Source organism: Symsagittifera roscoffensis, chromosome 7 (genome assembly GCF_963678635.1).
Source record: "Symsagittifera roscoffensis chromosome 7, txSymRosc1.1, whole genome shotgun sequence".
Classification (NCBI taxonomy): Eukaryota; Metazoa; Xenacoelomorpha; order Acoela; family Convolutidae; genus Symsagittifera; species Symsagittifera roscoffensis.
This window is the reverse complement of record NC_087068.1, coordinates 51084789-51109481: the sequence shown is the minus strand read 5'-3', so window position 1 is coordinate 51109481 and position 24693 is coordinate 51084789. Positions and strand designations below refer to the sequence as shown.

General features: G+C 34.5%; 1 protein-coding gene across 1 annotated transcript; it reads left to right on the top strand.

The window, feature by feature from the left end:
* The first annotated feature begins 1648 nt into the window (after positions 1-1648).
* On the top strand, positions 1649-24693 carry LOC134851101 (uncharacterized). The gene is made up of 4 exons (XM_063867031.1): positions 1649-3077; positions 22454-22606; positions 23091-23311; positions 23585-24693. Exons 1-4 carry the CDS (start codon positions 2876-2878, stop codon positions 24293-24295), a joined length of 1287 nt encoding a protein of 428 aa, XP_063723101.1. The 5' UTR covers positions 1649-2875; the 3' UTR covers positions 24296-24693.

Here is a 24693-nt window from a genome sequence, read left to right as displayed (position 1 = left end):
TTGAATCAATCTAAAAGAGCTGATAGGAGCTACTGCTCACGTTGTAGCCTGGTTTCGTGTAATTTTTGAGAGTGGTCTGAGCAAATTTTTTATGGCTTATAAATTTTTCATTTTTGGAGAAAATGCAAATATATAGAAGAAGGATTAAGTTATTTTCTTCCGGCAAAATTTTTGTTATCACAAAATTTATGTAACAAGATCTTGTAGAAAACTTACTTTGGTTGAAAATGGTCGCATTTCATTTTTTCAATGTGAACGTGATTTCAAAGAAATGAAAAAATTTAAGTCTATCACAAGTAAAAAAAAATAATGAATTTTTTTCTATGGTGAGCTGAATGTTCTTTTGGCATGTAAAAAACATCTGACATTGTGTATACTTTAATTTTTTTTGGTTCAACCTTTCACTCTTAAGCGAAATTTTGTATAAAATTTGAAATTATTTTAAATTAATTGTAAACTTTTTTACAACAACCAGAAAAACGGGCTATTTTGAAAATGACTTCACTGCATTCCACAATAATTATTAAAAATTGTAGCCTCAATTAATTCAAACAAGTATTGCCGGTTGCTGAACAAGTCGTAAAGAAGGTTCTAGCCACCATGATTTTATTATGAAGCCTCAAAAATTAGGGGGAAATATCAGAAAATTGAACAAAAATCAAATTAAATTCTAAGTTTTTTGCTAATTTTTTTTTCAAGAAAATGCCATTTAAAACAGGTATTAAAAAAACTTTTGAATTTATGACTTAAAATTCTTTATTGTAAAATTAGTTCGGCTCCCCAATAAGTTTTCCGTCGAGAGAAAAACCACAAACTGCGTCTTAGTTCCTTCCTTTCAAATCACAAAAAAAAATCAAATTAAAATCAAACGACCCTTATATCATTCTATATTCTGAGTTATTTGAGTATTTCTATTTAATACTAAAAAGTAAAGCCTAAGAATTATTGGCAAAACGAAATCTTGAATAAAATCATTATTTTAGAAAATTCGATACTTCTTTCTAAACGATACTCGCTGATCGTTGGACAAGGATAACTTATAAAATCACAACCCTTCATTAAGGGAAGAACTTTAAAATGAATTCGGCGTAATATATGTAGCATTTATGGAAAGAAGTTGTATAGGTTGGGTACGTTGTTTTTTTTCTAATTAAGTTGCATTCAAAGTATTGTTAGGGCTTTTGAAATACCAAATCATCATAAGTCACACAGCAGATAAAATTACCAGTGCTTTTTATTTCAGATCACGCTTGAAAAAATAGGAGCTTGAATGAGTGAATTTTACGTTGAACCCGTCTCGTCTCAAAAAGGGTAAACCAGAAAAGATAAATTAGCAAAAAAATGAAAACACCAGAAAGAAAAGATCAAATTATAAAAAACGCTGCTTTTCTGTTTTTTGCCTTGGAGAAACGCGTCCTTTAGTACAATGCCATTTTATATCTTACTTTTTTTTCAGTATGATGATTTTCCACTCCTAATTCTGACATCTTATATCTTGACTCTTCTATAATTCCCTCCCTTAGTCGAACAGAATAGCAGAACACCCAATCCTTTACCCATCAATTTCTACCCCAACCAGAAAAGAACCTTAGAACCCTGCATCAATTTCTCTTTCAACCCCCCCCCCCCCCCCAGTGTTCTAACTGTATCTTGCTTTTCCTGCCTTATTTCTCTTTAACAACCGGTTTAGCCGCTTGAATGTTTTTTCTATAATGGCAATCAGCCCTAAGCTTTAAAAATCTTTTCACCAGTGATAATGATGACGAATGCACGTTTACCCTTTTAAATTCTGGGGCTTTTCTGGTTAGTGCTAGTTAGTGCTAGTTAGGAAAGCAGTTATAACTTGTGTTTCTACCTCCTCATTACAATTGGATATAACCGGTGATTGCTGCGTGCTGATTGATTTTCTCTGAAGCCCTATCAAAAAGGCCAAAAATGCGACAATAAGAGAAAAAGAGAGAGAAATCTCCATTTTATATTTCACGAGATTAGTTTTAAAAGAAACAGCAGGCCTCTGATTTTTCGACTTACATTTTAGCTCCATTTTGACTGAGCTAGCCGTCATTTAAAAAGATATTTGAAAAGCCAGAAAAAGCCGGATAAATTCACTGGACGAAGCAGAAGTAACATACCAATTTGAGCATCTAATTTTTACCGGTGCGGCTTAATCCCTTCTTAAATTCGTTTTTCCTCTACCTCCAAACGGTCTAATTATAATCTTCCCGTAAATAACTTATAATTTAATTAAATTTTAACGCAGAGTTGAACAACCCACAATTTCAGTCTCGATTGGGTGTATAAATAGATTCTGGTCGACATTTAATGGGACTACAAAGTAAAAAATCAGTTTTTGTTTTTTGCTCTAATTCAATTATCAAGTGTTTTTTCGCAGGTAAAAGTCTACTTTAAAAACAGGAAGAAAAACACTTTTTTATTAAGTGACTCATTTAATGTTCGGTGTTTTTGGTATAATTTGATCTGCATTATCGTTCTACCATTATTAACAATATCCGTCTCGAACATTTTGTGACTGTTGATTGCTGAGCAACAGTTTTTTTACTATGGCAAAACAAAATCTTTAACGTTCATTTTCTTATGAGCTGGTTTGAATTTTAATCATTATTTACTTCCAAAATAGCAAATAATTTTGTTTCCTATAAAATATCTGCAACTATAACTGATTTATGCCAAAAAAATTATTAATATTTTTTTGAATCGCTGACTTATTCCTTATATTTAGGTCCAAGTTGCAAGTTGAAACTTCTATTTATTCTTAATTTCTATTCAAACGTGAAATTATAACTAATTTATTCCTAAACTTTTAAATCATTTTCACTGAATTTCTGACTTTCACCTCTCACTTACTGGCAGAAATATGGCACTCTATCTGGAAACTCTGGTCAGATCGGTTCAGAACCAGACGAACAACTTCACCAGACACACTGGCTTCATCTGTGTGTTGACTCTGATCGCTCTCACCATCCTGCAGGGGTGGATGGTCACTCTGCCCTGGGAGACAGACGACAGCAGTCTCATCGGGGTCTCAATCGGACTCAGCGAGGTCGGATGTCTCATTGGTGAGTCATCACAGCAATTTAATCCTCTTAACAACTTCACCCCCCCCCCCCCCGCCTATGGTATCAACAACCCCCGGAATTGAACTCACTTAACAATCCCCTCCCTCCTTCCTCGCTGGTATCGACTAAAGACTCTTACCCTCTAACTAAAGACTGTAAAAAGTCACCGGAATTTTTAAAAGAAAATTTGACTTGAGCTCATTTTTGATTTGTCGAAACTAATTGAATTAACCTATTTATCAATCTTTCATGTCCCCCACCCATTTCTGTAAGGGGGGTTGTTTAGTAGATCACTGGAATTAGTTATTTTTCTTGTTGTTCTTGTTACAAGGACTACTGCAAGATGGGCTGTTAAAACCCGTACAGTGCCTCTGATATATTTAAAAACGAACGTTCCAAATTGTAGCTATGACTGCGACTTGTACAGTGCACATTAGGTTAAGATAAAATAAAATGTGAAGAGATTAAACATTTTCTTAGAATTTTACCAGAATTAATGCGTGGTGGATTTTTTTCCGAAATTCTAAACAAAAATTTTACCCCAAAAGAATGTAATTTTGTTTTTTTTTAGTCAATCAAGAATTACTCCAAAACAACCAAGTTAATTGATGAGGCACTTATATCAAAAGAAGCCTCTTACACAGCACAACTAATTAATTCTGGTGAAATTCTAAGAAATTTTTGGATTATTCAATTTTTGTCTAATTTTAACCCAATTTGAGGAAAACTCGTTTAAAATTTCAAATTTGTTTGTTTTGTCCGGATAATTTAAATCAGCACTGTACTTCAACATTAAATAACCCTTTGGTACTTCATCTTCTAACTGGAGCTGGATCCAGTTACCATTTACCCTTTTGATATCGAGCTTGTCTCTTATTGATCTTACGCTATGAAATACCTTCCACTCAAACAATTTCTTCGAAATTATGAATAATTTGTTATTTTTGTTATAATTTGAAAAAAAAAATACACGAAGTAGTTTCCTACTCCTGGCTAGTATCTTTGTGCCTCGTGGTAATACCATATAGCATTTTTTTGTCTTATTTTCAGCAAACTAGGCTACTGTGAACTCCTAATAAAATTCATAGATACTCCAGCTGCGAAACAAACAACTGAAAACTAGCAAAAAAAAATTTTCAAGAAGTTTTTTTTTGGAATACAGTGTTTGAGCTTTCGGGGTTTCTTCTAGAAATCATCTGAAACTTAAAAAAACTCGAAACAAAATCAAAATCAATGAAATATATTTTCAAATTACAAAAGTTGTTTTTCTGTTGCTGCAATTCCTGGAAAAAATTTCCTTGGAATTTCCTTTTTTGTTTTTAAATAACGTTAATGCATAGTTACACTTAGTCAAAATCATTTATTTATCCAAAAACAAGAAGACTTCGAATTGTTTCTTCAGATAGTAAAAAAAAAACAATTCCGTCGAAAATTTGAAATCGTCACTTTGAAATCGTCAGATCGTGTATTCGATCCCATGCCATGGCAATGATAGCTTCAGGTCTACCACAACCTGACCAAATTTGGCTGCAATAGTGGTACCACGTAAAAGTTCTAGACGCAAAAAAACGGCCTTGAGTCGCCAAAAAAAAACAGCTTCGCTCAGCAAAATAACACTGTCTGGAATGTGGGGAGATAATACAAATGGACTATCCTCGACAGGACTGTTAGGGCCTACTGATAGCTCCTCTGCGATTCGCAGGAACTAAAATTAACTTAATCAGAAAGTGCCATTTCGTCTGAATAAAAAAACGCCCCAAGCAACCCTTTATTAAAAAATCAGAAAAATGGGACTGCTCGTATCAGAGCGGAGGCTTGAAGTTTTGGTCAGTTTTTAAATTTGTTAGCTAAAATATTATGAAAAAAAAATTATGAAAAAAAATTAAGCGAAATTTGAAAAAAAATCTACAAAAAGTACAAAGTGATAGACTTTTGCTTAGTACTGCATTATTCAAATCAGTCAGCAACCTTTAAACCCAGCTAGTCATATTTGGAAATTCTTTTGACTTGAATTACCTCTTCGCTGACACATCACTAGAGAAATTTTTCTGAGAGCGCTGCAACTGACTGTTTTGATTTTAATCTCAATTTCAGCAAACTAGGCCACGTTGAACACATTTCAAAGCTACTCCAGCTGCGGAACAAACTGGTGTAAATTTCACAAAATTTGGAGAAAAAAAATTCAAAAAACATTCAGTTTTTTTTTTAATTTTTAAGAAGTTTGGTAATTGGAATACTGTGTTTTGAACTTTCTGTACTCCTTCCAGAAATCAAATAAAGTTAAAATTTTGCAACAAAATCGAAATCAATTAATTAGGTTTGTCAAGCTTTTTTCTTTGTTGCTGCAACTCCGCGAAGGATCTCAGTCCAAAACAGTTTTTGTTACTCGTTTTATCAGCTCAAAAAGGTTCAAAGGGTCAAGTGTGGTTTCATTATGCGTGATGGTCGGAACTCATTGCTCTAAGTGTACAGCAACCGGCCATCTTGGCTTAATTTTCTTCTTGCAATCGATTTCGTCTTGATTTTGAAAAAACATTGCAAAGAGAAGTTTGCTGCAAAACACTTGAACAAAACAAATGAAATTTGGGGCAGTTGATTAAAAACTAAGTAACATATACCATATACTTTTTTCTGCTCTGGATTTTCTAAGCTGTTAATTATGGGTGATATGCACAGCTTATATTAAAATTATGTTCCCCGTGGGACTCCGTAAGTTTTCAAAAGTAGCATACGACTGTAATCAATGAAGTTCAAAAAATTTTTTACCATAAATTGAGAAAATCACGTATGATGCAAACCATGTTAAGAAAATATCATATGAGCAAAGTTGAAATTCATTTTTTGGCATCGCGATCAAACACTGTAATATAACAGGAAAATCAGTACTGTTTCAGTTATATAACAGGAAAACGTTATTATAGGAAATTGTTGCTTAAATTAAATATTGAAACTCGGAAACATCTTTTTTCCTATATTGAAAACTTAATTGCAAAATGCAGTACAGTAGAATTGATCGAAAAAAGCTTTGTCATCAATTGTTCAGAATAGGATCAAATAAAAGTTTTAGGAAAATTGTTTTCCTTTTAACTATTAACTATAGCTTGTGATGTCCTTAAACGCCTATCTGAGACCTGCTTCGTATTCTACACTGAAAATTTAACTTCAGTTACTTTTTGTATTTTTTGAAATAGATATAATTTGAGCGTATAACGCTTGGTGACGCTCTCAAGCTTATGGTCCATTTTTTGCATTCATTGGACTCCAAATCCAGTTACTAAATGAAACAAGACTGCTCGTATCAGGGTGAAGCCCTGAATGTTCCGACTGCCTTTTAAGGTCTATGAAGCAGTAATAACATGAAAAAATTAAATGTAAGAAAAAATAAAATAAAATGAAAAAAATTTTGTAAGAAAAGTTTGAGATTTTTTGTTAAAATCATCCATCCCCCAAACTCCAAATAAAGTGCAAAGTGATAAATTTTGCTTCTACTAACAAAACAATTATGGCAAATAAGTTTCCTTCAACCAATTTGGAACGATTTCTAAGACGGATTAAATCTGCGCTTATGCGTTCATTGTCCCAAATTGGCCAAAATGCCAATCTTTAAACCCCCATAATTTTACGAAAAATGATCACAAGTGAAATATCTTTTCAAATTTAAGCTCAGGACAGCAATACTTTTTGAATGATATAAAAAAATCCGTCAAAAATGGCTAGTTAAAAAGTCGAAATTTGTCTGAAGAAAAAAAACACCCACCCCGAGCACAAGTATTCCGTTACTTTCGTATCGAAAGTCGGAACAATAACATATAGTTTTTTTGTATTCATTGTAATCAAGCTTCTATAATGACATCAAAATTTGCATCAAAAACAGTTGTTTGGATTGTCGAAATTTTCTCTAAAATTAACCGCAGCAGGCTCGAGTATTCCATTGTTTCTTCGGAAGTAGGAAATAGATTTCATGCAGTTTAGCCAAAGTGACATGTCCAGTTAAAATGCCTTTGAATTATTAGCTGATTTCTGAGTGGCACCAAAACCAGAGTACTAACTTTGCAGTAGGATTTGGAAAAAAAACTTTCCCAAAACTTTCCGCTGGCGACTAAGTTTTTTTTGTCAAAATTGGACAAAAACGTGCCAAAGATGGATGCTGAAAAAATAGATCGACATTATGACAATGTCAAAAATAATTGTGAAATTCCGAAAAAAAACTAAATCTTTAATACTCTCGTAAATCCCTAAATAAAATGTGAAACTCCAGATCAGGCGCGGATCTAGGTTTGAACAAAATGGAACTTTTGTCGACTTCTGTTTACACGACCAAATTGATTTTTTGAGCTCTCAAATCTCTATAAAGACCCCGTTTTGACCAATTTTTCTCCACCGAAGATAAATTTTTGTAAAAACAGACCAAAAAGAGGCGTTTTTTGGCTGTTTTGGAAAATTTAGGATCAGTAAGCCAAAAATTGATATTTCAAAACAGTACAAAGGGGGCGTTTGGATCTACAGGGTGTCGAATCCCTGAGGGGGGCTTTCCCCCACTTAAAACCGCCCCTGCTCCAGATACATATTCACGCTAACTAATCAAATACGCAAGCAGCTCCTCCCCCTTAATCCACTAAATCCGCTCCCGATTCATATATCGACAAATTATCCAATATATTTTCAGTTTAAGTCCTTTGCGTAAGAAAAATCATTAGTAAAAAGATCGCGGTAATTTTTACGCCGCCATGTGTGATCTGAAGGCAATTACGTTGTCTCTTGCGACAAACGACAATCAGTTTCAAATCAAATTTTTATTAACAAAAGGAACAAAGCACTTCACAAGTAAGCAGCTATATATAAAAGCAAATGATTTTCGGTTTGTTGTAGCTCAAACGTTTTTTATTAATTTTACAGACAAATCAATACAAAATGTTTATAGCAATCATGAGAAAAAATCAAAAACGAGAGTCCCTGAATATTGCAAAAATAACAGTTCAGATGGAAAACGTTCAAAAAAACGCGCGGAGTTGACAAAATTTTGATAAAAAGACAATTGTGAACAAATTAAATTGGGTCAAATGAAGGTAATTTCAGACCAGAAATTGAAGTGCGAACTATGCTTGCTACTCAAAGTTCCCTTTTTACTACAGGGTGACTTTTCATTTCAAAAAGACCCCATGTGCCAAAATTAAAATTTCATCTGAAGCAAACAACTAAGAATGCAAAAAACAAGGACAACCGGCCAATCATTTTCATTAGAAAACTTAAAAAAAGGTTTCTTTATTTTTTAAATTCTTCAAATTAGTGTCGTTTTTAGTGCGTGAGTTGATCCGAGAACTATACAAACGCGTAGAAAGCAAGATCAACAGCAATTTAACTTTAAATGAATAACAAACAAAAAAGAAAAGAAAATTTTTTATTAATTTTTTCTTCTTTTTGTGCAAAAATTTTTTTATTTAATTTTATAGGAAATTCTTCATTGCGAAAAAAAAGCTGGATGAAACCTCTAAAAATAGTGTTTTTTTTTCAAAGTCAAATGAATTTCTGTGAGCCTAAAAGTCTAGAAAAAAAACTAATTTTTCTTTTAACAAACAGAACTCAATCGCGTTACCTACTGGAAAGTAGACGAAAAATCAAAACTTCCGGTTTTTCTCGACATTGGGAAAAAAATTTTGGAAAATTTAAAGGCTTGAATATTTTTTGGCGCATTGTTGGCCAATTAACGAATTACGAAGGAGAAATTAGCATTGGTCCAAACTCCAACAAAACGACGGAGGTTTTCATAGTTCGTTTTTCATGGTTTTCAAAAATCAGAAACATAAAAACGCCTACAAAAAAGTTGTTTTAGAAAACTCAAACCCCCTTTCCGTTTTTTGCAAAACCATTTCTTCATAGACTGGTATCATGTTTTTTTTATTTTGTTCATTCATCTCAAAATTATTTCAATATCAAAGCAACAATTAAACTTGAATCCAATAACCTTCTATTTTAGTCTCTATCTATATTCAAACTAATCGGAAGCAGAGTTATCATTAAGTCTAAATGGCATTAAGAGGGGACCAAAGATCTGTAATTCTTCTGATTAGACCAAATCTAACAATCAATGGAGGTCAACGATTTCTGAGTCATCTTTGCTTTTTATTTTATTCAATATATTTAACATCAAAACTAATCAAGCTATTAGATGTTAATTCATCAATAAAATCCAAAAACAATCGCTTCGGCATCATCAACTTTTGTAAAAACAACTTCACTAAAAACGCATGTTTTAGTTTTTTCCGTGGAAAATTTAGACACCAAATTATAACAAAATTGAACGTACCATGGAGAAAACCTAAATAATTTGTTCGCCGTGTAAGCTCTATTGAGTAGTGTTTGCTGCGAAGTAGTGATAAAACTTTCAGAAAATACAAATATTTTTTAAAAAAATTGAAATAACTGAGACATTTTTTGAGAATCAACATCCCACACGCTATGTTAAGTAAAAAGAGATACATGGCGCACAGACACTTCGGCCAAAGCTAACTCAGACAATTTGAAATTCAGAAAATTCAGCCGAAAAAACACAGAAAATTCAGTCGCAGACAGTTTGGCCAGTTTCCAGTTTTGAAAAGCGCTAGTTTCGAAAGAAGAAGCGGATTTGAATCTCGGTTTGTAGTCGCCAACCCGGTTTTTTGTGGCGATAAGTGGCTCTTAGTTTTAGAGTCTAAAAATTTTTTAAATTCGTACAGAGTCTAAACCTCTGTTGGTAAGCTCGCAATACGTTGAGGCAACTGAAGCAGTCACTAATAAACACTGTGAGAAGAAACTCTATTTTGTCATATTGCCTGAATTTTCTGTATATTTTCGGTTGAATTGTCTGAACGCAACAGTTCGCAATTAGCAAAGCATTAAATAGACCATATAGTATGCCTAAACTTAATTTGGTACGATTCCTACGATGTTTAAGTCTCCGCTTACTCGTTAATAGCACGAAACATATCGCGCGTTCCTTATTCAAAACTGGCCATAGTGGTAGTGTTTAACCCCCATAAGTTTAAAAAAATTGTTTACAGATGAAATATTCTCTTGATATTTTGCTCAGAAGAACCATTACCAATTGACTTTTATAACAAATTTTTGTCAAAAACATCCTAGCTAAAAAATCGAAATAAGTTTGGAGAAAAAAACGATCCGAGCTCAAATATTCCATCACTTTCTTCGAAAGTCGGAGCAAGAAGAGACCCCTTCCCCAAATAAATCAAGTTAAAGCCCTCCATCTCAGCGTTTTTTTTCACCGTAGCAACTTAGCGCTGCATTTGAAAATCTCGGTTCTGATTGGCATAATCTTTTTAATTCAGAACCAAGTTAACACAGCATCCTTAGAAAAAAATTTGGGGGACATGTTCACTTGGTTCAAAAACTTTCTCATTTGAGGCACGCCTTTACTAACATTTTTCGGTTGATTCTGCGTTGGAAGCATTTGAGATAAAGCCAAAAGTTTTTAATTAAGCTTGTGTTCATGAATGGTTTTCGCTCCGAATTTCAAAAAAAAATCCGGACTATGCAGGCTCGTGTTTTTAGACCAAATCTGGTGAACAAGAAGCTTCATTGTAATTTTTTTTAACCCAATGAAAATGCTGTCACCGTAAATTGAAATCATATTCAACGCGTGAGAGATAATTATTAGCACGTGACAAGTTTTTGCCTTGAGTCTAGGCAAACTAAAAGGGAAAATGTTGTCTAATTCTGTAAGAAAAATTAATTTTTTAGAAGGAGCAAATGTCATATAGTTCGTGATTTTTTGACATTTGTTTTGCTGTGCCAATAACACTTATCTTCAATGAAAAGATCAAAAAGTTGCAACAATTTTTGTAGTCGATTTTTTGCTTAACTTTGTAATGCTGGATAGAAATATTTTGAAAATTCTGATGACTTTGGGATCTACTTAACTATTGCCCAACCCCCCCCCCCCCCTCCTCTAGTATCTACAAAAAAATTGCCACCCCTATAAGTAAAAGCTTCAATTAGCATTTTCTTCTTAAAATTTAAATTTTACTGCATTCCTATTGGTCAAAAATTCGACTAATTTAAACTACTTAACAATTGCCCACCCTTTTTGATAGGTGAGGGGAGGGGGGTAAAGGGTTTAATTGTTCGACCCTGATGTTGTTCCCCTGATTTCTGCTGATTGTACAAAAAAAAATTCAACTTTCTGGGGACAGTCTTATTGGCATGAGTGTCGATTTGCTAGGCACTCAAGAAGAAGAAGCTCATTAGCTGAAAGTTGATTTAGTCTGCTCAAAATTGTGAGCTCGTTTAAATTACAAAACTTAACATCCTGTTTTAGTTGATGTAATTTTTCTTGTCCTAAGCATTGTTTTTGGAAAAAACAATTGTTTGAAAAATGAGAAAATAAAGCCTTCTGCAAATATGTATTAATTGGTCAGTAAAACTCATTTAAGGTTTTTAAAAATACAAAAAAAGTTATTATTAAATGCAAGCACATCTTCATATTTCACGGGCAGCGGCGCTTAAGTGGTACAAATAAGGAGTGAGTATATCGCCAAACACCAATTCACTAATGAAGCGATAATAATGCAATTCTCGGCCTTATTTCCGGGGGGATAGGTCAAGCCTCCCTTGGGTCAACTAGCCCTCTCTCTTTCCCTCTCACGCCTCCCTCCCTCCCTCGCTGCAATTGAGAATTCAGACAAATTTGCTAAAAGGCTAAAAAGGAAGTCGAATTAAAACACAACGGAAACGGGTCAACTGCATGTGTGAGAACAAAAAAGACAGTATCATTTACAAAAGTTCCCGATTAGCCGAATCCGTTTTTAGGCCTTTTAGCAGTTTGTGCAAATTACGTTATTTTTGCAAAAATGAAGTCAAATTGAAAGATTATCTAAATTGAAAATAAGTTCAACTGAAATTCAATTCAAATAAAAATTCTGATTTTTTCTTATTGACAAACACATGAATTAGTTGTTCTCAGGGGAAAATTGGAATCCATTTTTTATGTTTTTTTGCAAATCGAATGGGAGATTTTTATGAAAAAATTGAGCTAATTTTTATAAGTTTTTTTTTTGGCTGGTAACAACATTAGGGTAGTTGGTACGGAGATGAGGCTTGTTTACCCAGCCTGCAGTTGGGATGAGGATTGAGGAAGGAACTGGTAATGAATTAAAAGCCACTGCAAATGCCCCAGGGATCTGGCATTGTTGTCTTGATTGCCAAAGAGACCTGCCTCCAGTTTGCCCGTCTTCTATTATAACATGCCCCCCCCCCCCCCCCCACAATCCTCAATGCCAAAAGTACCCCGATTTCTATGTTTCTATTGACTTGCCCCCACCCCCTATGAACCCCGATTTCCAAATAAACATCGACTGTCTAGTACTTTTCTGTAACATACTCGTTCATATTTTCATTTTGCACAACTTTAACTCTCTCATACCCCAAACCCACCCTGCGAACCTCGTCATTACGCCAACCGCGCTTGCTTTATGATTGCCCCAAGGTCAACTGACAGAATAAAAATGAAGGACTGACTTTTAGAAGTTGATTGAGATCTTTTTAGAGATGACCTTCGAGCCTTTTTGTTTAATAAAGTTGAATACGCTCATTTTTGACAACTTAGTTACGTAGGATTAAAAGCTACTTTTTCAGCTTCAAGTTGAATGAAATGCTTTTTTCTTAAGGGCACAAAACCATGACAAGGCGGTCATAATCATGACAAGCGCGGGATTGTTTATAAAGCAAGTAAAACTCGCGCAAGGTAAAGAAAACGTGGGAAGAATCGGTAAAAAATTGAGTAATTATTTTCCTAGAAATGGCCACAAAACTCTTTTTCTAACGCAATTTTTTCCCGAAAAATTGCGTTCAGCGATGATTTATCCTTTGTACTTAAGCCCTTTCAAGCATTATTCAGAAAAACGTCGAATGATAATTTCACAATTTTTTTAGGTGTGTTTGGAAATTAAAAAAATCTTTGGACGTTTGTGTCATCGAAACTGATAGCATAGTCTATGCAATTCTTTGAACTTCACGATGCGCGTTTTGAGATGATATTTATCAAAAAAATACAAAAACTCATTTTTTCTATTTTTTGTCAAAAATACTTGAAGCTGTCAACAAAAAAGGCAGTCACTTTAAAGGCAGTAAAAAGTTAAAAACTTGCACTGATACAGCAATTGCTAGAATATTGTTGTATCATTCTGTAAAATGTATTGCCTTTAGACTAAATTCTATAACCGAACACTTGGAAAAGCCGAAAACACTCACCTGTATTGTTTAGATTAAAAAAAACTTTTTTGAATTTACTTCAATAATTCAACTTGCCTATAAAATAATTATCTGAATCAAATTGAATTTTCAATTCGCAGTCATTTTGGTCTCATACGTTTATTTTAATGACTTAAATAAACAATCCAACATTTGTTTGAAATTTTTGATTTTTTTTGTCTTAATTCGAGCGAACAAAACAAGCGAGCAGGCGTTTTTTGTTTTCGACGCAAAATCAGCTACCACAAATAGTAATCGGACTAGGTCGAGTTATATATCTTATTAAAGCCCTTTCAGTCGTGATTAGAGCGACATCAAAAAAAATTGATACAAATAATTCCCGGTGTCGAGAAAAAGCGGTTTGACATATTCAATTTTTCGTCTAATTTCGAACAAGTGAGCAGGCTTACATTAGCTTATTTATGCTTAGTTTAAGCCTTGAAAATTTAGCTTCACTCAAATGACGTTAGGTTTTGGAATTTTTAGCTTCAACTTAGGAATCAAAAACTTCAAAAACTCGGGAAATTTTTTTTTATAAATTAAAAAAAAATTTAATTTTTTTTTTGATATAATTTTGTTTATCTTGTTATTTGTTTTTAAAAATTGTTTTCAAAGTTGCATATTTTAAAATGACTAACGAAAGTGTCTAAGCTCTACTTTTTGCTCAATTTTTTTAATCACAACAAGCCGAAAAAAACGACACTAATTGGAAAAAAAATTTGTTGTAATTTTTTAAGACTGGTCGGAACATTCTGTGCTACTTGCATAATTACCGGCTATCCTCGTTTAATTTCTGAATTTATCATTTTTAATATTGAAAGTGTACAAAAACAATCAATTTTGTTTGACGCAAATGAGGTGGCGCCTTGATAAGAAGCTTTCAAATGGCATTGATAATAAATATTAATAAGAATCGAATTCAGTTAAAATAACGTTTTAAGTTTTTTTTTTCAGATGGTATAGAAAAAGTCTTTCAAAAATAGTTAATTATATATACCCACACTCATTCACACAAAACGACAACTCAATCTGGTAATTTTAGTGAATTTTGGTGAATTTAGTGAATTTTGCATAAAACGGCAGCTACCGTTGACCTCTAACTTGACCTATAATCGATTAGACAGAAAATAAACAGCTGTGTACTTTGTTGTAGACCACAAGTGCACTAAATATCCATAACTTAGCTGGTAGGTTAGCAATAAAATTTCACTGTTATCTTACGGAAAAATTGATTTCGATCTGAAAATTTGACGACTGTCTGATCACTTGCCGCTTTTGTGCGTTAAGTATTTTTATAAATTTGATTTTTATTCTTCCCCAAAAAGCTTTGTTTTGTTATTGATAAAAAGAAGTAAGCGGGTTTAAAAGTAACTGATGAAGGAGTAGGCAAAAAAATCTTGCTTCCAAGTTCCTTTGAGTTTACCAAATTTAGGCCAGGTGAACGTTACAAATATCCTGTTCAATGCCAATACAGTTTTAGTTCTTTTTATAAAAATTGTTATCAGATAAGTCTCGAAAAAGATTCACTGAAAGTTTTAAAGACAGGATAATGGTTGGAATGATTTATTTTACCGCTTAGAAATACCAAATTGGCAGTATTCAAACCCCCATAACTTAACAAAAAAGTGTCGCAGGTGCAATATCTGTTTAATTTGAAGCTCAGAACATCATATTTTTCAAATGATTTTTTTTAAAAGATGCTTCAAAAACGTTTAAATAAGAAGCCAAAATTATATTTGCCAAGAGAAAAAAAAGCACTACCGAGCTCAAGTATTCAGTCATTTCTTTCTTTGAAATTTGAAACGAGAAGCGATTTTCCAATTTTCACTTGCAATTTTTAAGATACAGTTCAGATTAAAAAATGACTTACAATCTAGTTTTTCCTCTCTTAATTTTTGGTAAGTGCTGATCACTTTAACTTTTCGAGCCTCTCTATCTAATATATATCAGCACTGTCGCTCAGTGAATTACTTTGGCTCAGTACAAGGAAGCCGAAGCTCATGAGTGTCAAAATGACTCTCAAAACTTTAGTCTTACCAGGGCTTAAAAAAACTAAAAGCAGCGTAAACAAAAGAGCAGGTAAAAAAGAAAATAGCATCGATATAGTTGTTATTTGCATCAACGTTTGTTGGTGTTTCTTCAACACTTCTTCGTTTTTGGAACTTTTTTCTGTGTAAATCTTGAACGCCCCATTTCTTCTTCAGTAATAACAAAAACTTCAAGAATAATTATCCAGATACGACTGAAATGAAATGTAAACTCGAAAAACTTTATAGAAAAAGCCAATTAACATTCAGTTTGTTAAGATTTTGACATTTTACTTTAGATTATACAATTTCTGAACTAGTTTTCTCTAATAATTTTTTCTATCCTTTTTTTTCTATTTTTTTGCATGTGCTAAACAAAAGTAACATAAAAGTGAACAGATGCAAACAATTCATCTAATTTAATTATCATATTCACATCTTAATTACAAATTGCCCATCTCTCGCACAAAAAAAAACTTTCCAAAAAATGATTACAAGTCCAAAGCTGCTAATTAATTTCCCTCTGTCTTCATTTGAAGACTGACTTTTCAATCCCTTTCAGACCTCCCAAAGGAGCTTTTCGTAAAATGTCAGAATTTATGCGGTGCATATTTGTTTTGCGATTTGATTTTTCTTCTGTGAATGTGCAGCAATTGGCGCGAGATTAAAATCCAAAGAGGGCGGATTGGTACGCAAATCTGCCCCCTTTAATTCCATCGTTCCCTGCTAGCTTCCTCAGTCTTTTCCGTAATCCTTAAACATTGTCTAAGGTCGATATGGTCTAGGACCATTTAGCAGATGAACTTAAAGGCCGAACATTGATATAGAAAAATTGGTTCCTGTTTTAAAAATAGGTGATAACACATTTTTGATTGCAGTTTCTCATTAACATCGGTAGAACTTGGTCTCTGAAAAGAGTCCATTTCGCGAAATCTTAGTAGAAATTACTACTTAAGCGCGTAAAACTAGCTTATACAAAAGATTTAATAATGTAAAACGAAATTTCATTCAATCTGAACAAACTAATTTTTAGAAAAAAAACTTTCCAAAGCGTTGAGGCAAAAGTTGTTTAAAATTATGATTACTTGTCGATAAATAACGTACAACATGCAAATACAAAATCGAAAAAACTATATCTAGTTTTTGCTCTTTGCTGATCTCACTGCGCGATTTCTACATTACAAAACCGACTGATATACATAATACGGTGGCTCATTGTCTATTCTGCTCTTAGATGCGTCTGCTTTCTGCCCTGATTTTGACAGCACGTGTGACGTAGACAGTTAAAAAAAGAAAAGGGCCGATTATCGGAATGAAAGTCGCCTGTTTCGTTCAATCAATCTGGTCTAATTTAATCTGGACTAATCTGCGTGATGAATGGTGCTGAAAATTAAATCTGCATTAGGGAATGACCCACTTGTTCCCAGTTTTTCGTCCAGATTTTCAGCAAATCTTAAAAACAAGTGCACAAGTTTTTTTTTCGAGTTATTAGAAACACATATATTGTCGAAAATAATAGAGCAAAGCTATTCCTGAAAATAGGCATGTCCAAGAACAAAATGATTTAGAGATCAAGATTACGCGATGTTGATTTGAATAATTATTGGTATTCAACATGCGCGGAGCTAGTTTTTTCTCAAGGAGCTTTCAAAAATTTCACAAAATGATTTTCGACATCCATCTTTGACCGACAGATCAAAAAATTTTTAAGCCATTTTTCTGAAGGCTTCAATGCCGCCACGATTGAAAAAATTTGAGTGCTAGTGCGCGGCAAAAATGAAGACAACAAACAAAAATTTCAAATTAAACAAAATATTCAGCTTCAACGTATTATTACAAGAGTCTCACAAAGAAAATAAAAAAAGTTTATGATGCCGGAGAAAAAATTGGGAATTTCTTTGATGATTTGGGCAAATTGATTGCGACTATTCACATTTTGTCTGTCTCTCCACATAAATTCGTATAGATACGATTCCATTTGTGATTTGGCGGTCCCGCGCTGCCGCTCATTTCTCATTTTTGCATTTCGCCGTTTCAATTCGATAGAGTTCGTGTGGCAGAAAAAAATTGTTCTACAAAATTTTGGCTATGATTCACCGTTTCAGGGTGATACCGTTTATTAATGATACCTCTATAAGCTTTCCATTCGTCTGAGCTAATAAGCGTGCGATGGCGTATTGATTGACGAACAATAGTGACAAGGGTTGAAGCGCTGCGATCAGGAACAGCATAAAAAAAATTTTCCTCAGTATCTCGACGATAACCCCCAAAAACCCATTGTTCGAGGTAAGACCGGACAATATTACTTTTTTGACGCAAAAACAAATTTTCATCAATTTCGAAATTTTTTATCCCCTCCTCCCAACAATCGTTGGTTGCTCTAAAAGAGCCATCTCACAAATTTCTCGCTTGTAAGAACTCTAATCGACGGATGATTTTCCACTTGTTTCGAGTTTTTTTTCGCAAAGTTTCACATTTGAGAGTTCATAAATCCAGGCATAGATCAAAAAAAATTAGATCATCAAACGGCTTGTTAGTTTTTTCCACAAAAATGATTTTTTTTTCACACCATGGGCCTCATTACAACCATTTTTTCGACATCGCGATCTATAATCTTTCTCTGAAAGCTGTATTTTCATTTTGTGTCCCCTCGAACAAATCTGAGGGTTACACAAAATTTTTTTATTCTGCTGGAGCCAATCAACGGAACTTTTACTATCCTGGCAAAGTTCTATAAGTGATTTGAAATTGATTTGATTATTTGACAAAACTTGTTTTTTTTTGGTCATTTCGGCTTGTTTTTGTATCCGCTTAAACATTAATGACTTAGTGTAGCGTGCTGCTTCAATTTGATTGGCCGAAAAGGACCAATCAGAATCGAGCAGCACACCAACTGTTCGAGTTTTCATTGAAGTTGCTGAAATTGATTTTGGGCGGAATAATTAAGACTACCTCGTTTTTTTGGTCAAAACTTTTTGCAAAATGCCCAAATTCATTCAGAGAAAAGTTTACAAAGTAGAGTTTTAGGAGTGTGTTTAGAGAGAATTCGGGAAAGCAATTTTGGGCTGATCAAATTGATTTTTTTTGAACTCTCAAAAAACATTATTTTTATTTAAAGGTGTCAGTAACTAACTTAAAGGTCGGTCAGTCAGTCAAAGAATAATGAATGACGAAACCCCCTCTCGCCTGGATTCTAGATCCACCCCTGTTGAACACCAACATTTTTTCAACGATCGAGCGGCATCTCAACACCCATTTCATCTGTACCCAACCCCGCCCCTAAAAAAATTAACAAATTAATCCGGCGCATTAATCCGGCTCAAAAATTATACCAAACTATACAGAGACAAGCTAATTAGTGAAGGGGCGGATTTAGGGGGAGACGGACGCTCTTTCCCTTAGAGATTCGACCCCCGTGCCGATCCAAAGGATCCCCCCTCTGAACTTTTTTGGAAATATCCATTTTTGGCTGGCGGACGCCAAAATTTTTCTAAAGAAGCCTTTGGCGCCAGTATTTACCAACTTTGAGGGGGAGCGCGCGTCGAAAAACCGCATTTGTTTGGTCAAAAATTTCCAAAAAGTGCCTAAAAACGCTTTTTGGCCTCTTTTTTTCAAAATTTTGCCTGCGGCGCAGAAAACTTGGTTAAATCACGGTCCTTTTAGTACTTTGGGAGAGCTCGGAAAATCTATTTGATCGACCTAGAAGAAGGTGGACAAAATTGTCAAGTCGACAAAATTTTCAGGTCGACAAAAAAATTCAAATTCAAATATTTAACAATTCCCCCCCCCCCCTTTTGTATCTACTGAAGAATTGCCACCCCAATAAATAAAAACAGTAAATTAGCAGCAGAGCATTTTTTGAACATTCGACTTTTGCTGCATTCTGATTGGTCGAAAATAATGCGACTATCTTAATCTACTTAACGAGTACCCGCTTTTGATAGGGGGGGGGGGGGGGGGGTTATTGTTAAGTAGATCCGGTCAAACTATTCAAGGCTATGTACTGATCAAAGCAGTCTTGTTTCGAATCTGATCATGTGTTTCGGTTATTTTTTTAATTTTTCACAACGCTTTTGTCAATCACGTTCAAAGAAAAAGGAGCGGGGTAAACATTTGATCAAAGACGTTGTTTGCCTTTCTTTTGTACTTAGCCGGGGAAATTTTGTTGATTTAAAGGGATATTGCCATTCATCATAGTTAAGCCACCTTATAACTTGAACTTCATAACAAATTCTATGCGGCTTACCACCAAATCAAAACTGTGTGTAAGTTGGCTGGAGGAACAGAAGCCGAATTATGTTAAAAAGGTCATAAAGCTAGTCACATCACAAAGCATTACATTAAATGGTTAAGGCGCAAAATTGGGATTGATTTTTCCCTCAAAGATGGGGAAGCGGGAAAAGGCGGGCGCTGCAAACAGATTTGTAATGTGATTAATTTGAATATATAACACAGCTAGTGCCCTTTTATAATCAAACAATGGTGATGTAAAGTTATACACTTGATGTTGTAAAGCCACTCCATAAAATAGTCAATGAAGTTTGAATAAGACATGAAAAACAAGCAGCCTTATTTTAGTCCTATAATACTGTCTGTCAATTCCATTTCCATATGTATATAGCGACTTTTTGAATGCTGTACCCCTCAAAATTTTCTCCCAAAACAATTTTACCCCCCCCCCCCCCCGTCAATAAAGCAATTTACAACCTTTTATTGGCGATAATTTTTGGTGATTTTTTTGGGATACTTCAAAACAACAAACACCTTTTGAAATATTTTTTCGTGATCATTTTTCAAAATTTAAAGTTGAACCGTTCAAACACGATCCGATTCATCTTCTGTGTACAAAAACTGCAATAGAAACGAGACAAAAACTCGCCAGCTTTTTCACCCCCCCCCCCCATTTTTTCTGCGACGTACGATGTGTTTTCGTGTCCGTTTAATTGTAGTATTCAAGTTTCACTTCCAAAGTTCAAAAAACCAAAAACAAATTATAAAAACTTTTAAAATTTTAGATTTTTTTTTTCGTTTTTCTAGTCATTTTAATATAAAAAATGTTTTTTAATTTGCTTATTTTACAATGACTGTTGAATATGCATAATCTCTAATTTTTTGTTCAGCTTATTTCATCGCATGCCAAAAAACGACATTAATTTGAAAAAAGTTGTTTTGTTTTTTCAAGACTATGGTCGGAACATTCTGTGTTACTCGCTCAAAAAAGCGATGAGAAACGCAAGTTCTCAAGGTGAAAGGTTTAAAAAATCGCAATCAAAATTTTCAACGGAATAGATCACAACAACAAAAAATAAACATCGTTTGATACTATCGGACAACATATCCTCTTATACTCATTGCAGATTTCGACTACCCTCTAAATTGAAAATGTAAGTTTTTGAAAAAAATTTAAATTTTGCGCTGTCAAAGTGATTATCAAAAATTGTATTACGAGTGTAAAATTATATAATGAGCATTAAAAAAGGCTTTTAAATAATTGAAGCTCATAAAAAAATAATACGACCCATGAACAATTATGAAATATTTTGTGTGCGAAGTTATTATTAGATATAGTCTTCAAAATTTTCAACAAGGTTTCTTATAAGTTCGAGCCATTTATACGAAGTGTGTAGCAAAACACAACTTTATTTTTCAGAGTTTGATCTGATTTTGAAAAAAGGTCTCGCATGATAGTCCCCTTCAGCAAAATCAAACTATGGGGGCTCTAATGTTTTTACTAAACTGTGGGTTGTCCTCGCATCTCAACAAAACCAACCGAAAATATATATGTAGCAAATAATTTTTTTTATTCCGCAAATTTTTAGGGTCTAGATAGAGATGTTTTCTTCAATTAGTTAGCCTGATATAAATTTGAAAAAACTATCAGACTGTTTGACCCTTACACTTGATCACAATTAAAAAATTGCAATAAGGAAAAATACAGGATCACAATTTGAATTCAATTTTAATTAAATTACAGTCTTAGATTTTTCACAAACCACAAATTTAAATGTTTTGAAAGAAAACTACTCGGTTACTCGGTTTTCGGTTTAAAAAATATTTGCTTTTAAACATGTGAACAACAATGCAACTATCGAAGTTTTTGTAGAGCTTGTTACACAAGGTTTATTGGAAAATTTTGGTTTTTCGTTTCTGCTTCGGTGCACTTTCCCAAGTATTTCATGCAGACAATAGCACAAAAAGAAACTTATTTTTTTTTGTCTATGCGCATCTTTTTTAACAGACGTCAAGTCTTTGAGAACAGATTGACTCTAATTTTGCTTGATTTACCGAGATAGGCATAGCTAAATGGACTTGTGTTGTGATCAATTGAACTCTAGCTCAACCTTAAATTATTAACCTCCGGGTTTGGCCTCCGTGGTCTTTTGTGTAATGCGGTCCAAAATTACCAAAACGTTGAATGAGGTAACATCAGGGCTGGGCTGGACACTTCCTTCTCAGGAATACAGGATTTTTAAGGGGAGCGCACGCCAAAGAGAAGACAATTCATTGGTCAAACTTTTCCGAAAAGTGTCTATACATGCCTTTTTTAGCCTGTCTTTAAAAAAACATCCACCTCGAGAAAATCTTAGATCTGCCCCTGGCTAATACGTTTGAGTTTTGGGCTTCAGATTTTGTTTCGTAATTATTTTATTTCATCCAATGAGATTCAAGAATCATTGGTTATGATCCAATTTGCCGCAATGGATACCAAAAAGATGAACGTTGGACCGTATAACGAAAAACCTCGTTGGTTTTTTTTTCAGTTATGCAGCCCAAAATTACCAAAACGTTGCATGATCTATAATATGTTTGAAATTAGGCTTCAGATTTCCTTGCACAAGTTATTGAAGATTCAGACTCAAGATGCATTGTGATTATATCCAATTTGCTATATATAAAAAAAAATGATATTTGGGTGTGATTGATGACCTTGACCTCTAAAGAAAAAGAGAGGAGAGAATATCTATGAGAAGAAGCGTTTGTTCTAGCAATGAAAGAATGTTACAAACAGTATTTCGTCTAAGTCAAACAAGTCAGATATTCACACTTTGGGTCGAAAACAGAAAAGACCCCGCCTCTGTCTGGCTGGCTATTTTGTTCCCATTTCAGGTGCCACCATTCTGTCTGTGTTCCCGCAGAGGAGGAGACATGTGCATGTGCTGCTGATGTCCGTCGGAGTAATCGGCTGCTTCCTCGGAATATTCGCCATCGACACAGGCCATGTAGAGACCACAGTCCTCATCATTGCATTCACATGCATAGGTAAGTAACTATGACCTTGAATTTGAAATTTGATTGGGTAAAATCAGTACAGACAAAAGTTTGCATATATTACTTTAAATTCAGGAAACGCAAAAAAGCTGTTCAGATTGACGAGACATGCTTTGAAAACTGCTGTATGAAAGATTTTTAACACGTTTATTTTTAAAAGTTTAGAGGGGTGGGGGCGGCGAATTGAAGCTGGGTAAGTTTACGTTTGTGGTGTAGAGTTGGTGAAAAAAGATGAGGAAAATTGTGTAACAAAAAACTAGGTATGGCTGATGTGATTTCAGGACTGGCGACTAATATGTCTGAGAGTTATTCAAATTTTATGATATAATTATTTAATATAATTATTGTTGCATAATGAACTATTATAGTTATATAAAGACGTTTTTAAATGAACTATTTGTGTTATGGATGACCTGTTCACTGCTGCTGTGTGACCTTTGGATCTTAAGAACACCTATACCTAACTTTGTTCCAGGAATCGCGACTAGTATCCAGCCGATCACAGTGATAGTGCCGGTGAAGACGGAGGCGGAGACTTCAGTGAATGCGAATGCGTATTCCATGTGCAGACAACTGTCCTACGCGACCACCCTCATATTCGCATTCATGTACACCTACCTCGGCTGGTCCTTCCTCTGTGTGTTCACCGTCGTGTTGCTGCTCCTCGCTATGGCTATCACTTTCAACGTCGAAAAGGTATTTTAAACTAGTTATAACAGAGGCAAGTGATCAAAGCGCTTGGTCGTTGTTAAGATGTGGAAGATTTCTACTTTTTTCTACTTTATTCGCAAAACTGATTTTTCGAGCTCCTCCAAAATTTTTGTGCCGCAGGAGTTGACCTGCGGCACAAAAGGTCAATGGCAGCTTTGCAATGTTGTGTGGTGTGTGAAATACTAATTCGATAACTTCACCACCTTACAAAAAACTACCAGTTTCTAAAGATCATAATCATTATCTGTTAAATTATAGGTAAGCTCTGAGCGACTTTTGACAACTGAGACGACGGAGGAAAAGGTTCCGTTTCGAGAAGCTGTCAGACACCTGCCGATGTTCATCTGGGCCACTCTCTTCTCCTTCTCCGCTTCCGGCTTCACCGAGGGGGTGACGAACTCAATGGCCATGCTGGTTCTGAAGGACATCTGGCTCAGTGCCAAAAGCGACGCCTTCACCCGAAGTATGATCTGCCCTCTGATTGCGGTCGTAATCTACCCTTTCATTTCAAGTTTCGTCAACCCTCGCAAACAGTTTCTTCTAGCTATGGGACTCCTCGGCGTTTTCATCGCCCTGTACCCTTTCATGCCGAACGCGCTTCTCGGCTTTTTCATGCTCACTTTCTGGAACGTCGGCAAAACTTGTATGCATTCGTCCGTGTACTCGGTTATCCGAGAAGCAACCGACGATGGTTCGGTCATAGCACGACTTGTAGCTCTAGAACAGTGGACGTGCACTTTGTTTTACGGGCTGGCTGGTGTTATAGGGGGGACTCTATTCGACCAGGCATACTGGCTTCCGTTTTTGGTAGCTGGCATTTTGCAGATATTTTTGCTAGGTTGTAGTTTGCTCGCTTTTATGAGCGACTCTCGAAGCCATGGCCAATCTTTCATAGACGACGCTGTACGAGCGCTGAACGAGAAACCTGTTCCGACATCGGAAAGCCAGCAATACTTAGTTCTAGAATAATCTCAATCTACCTTGTTCTAGAAAAGTCTAGAAGAATCTAGAATATTCCAAATGTATAGAAAAATCTAGAGTGATCTAGACAATAATCCGAGTTCTAGAGAAATCTAGAACAACACTTAAATCAAATATATTCTTTTATATGGCTAGAAATTGACTTCAAACTGAGACTTATGCATATGCAATGAAATATGATTTATATTTGTGTATTTATTTGAACCGAAACTATTGTATTTTATGGGCCGATAAGGCAACCTGCCTTTTATGGGTAGTTTTTTATTGTACAATTTGAATTGTTTTCGAATATATAAATTGTAAATTTGGAATGATACTTTAAATTCAAAACTTTTGAAGCATTCGTGTAAATTCGAAGCGGTTGAAGCTTTTGCGCGATCTATGTT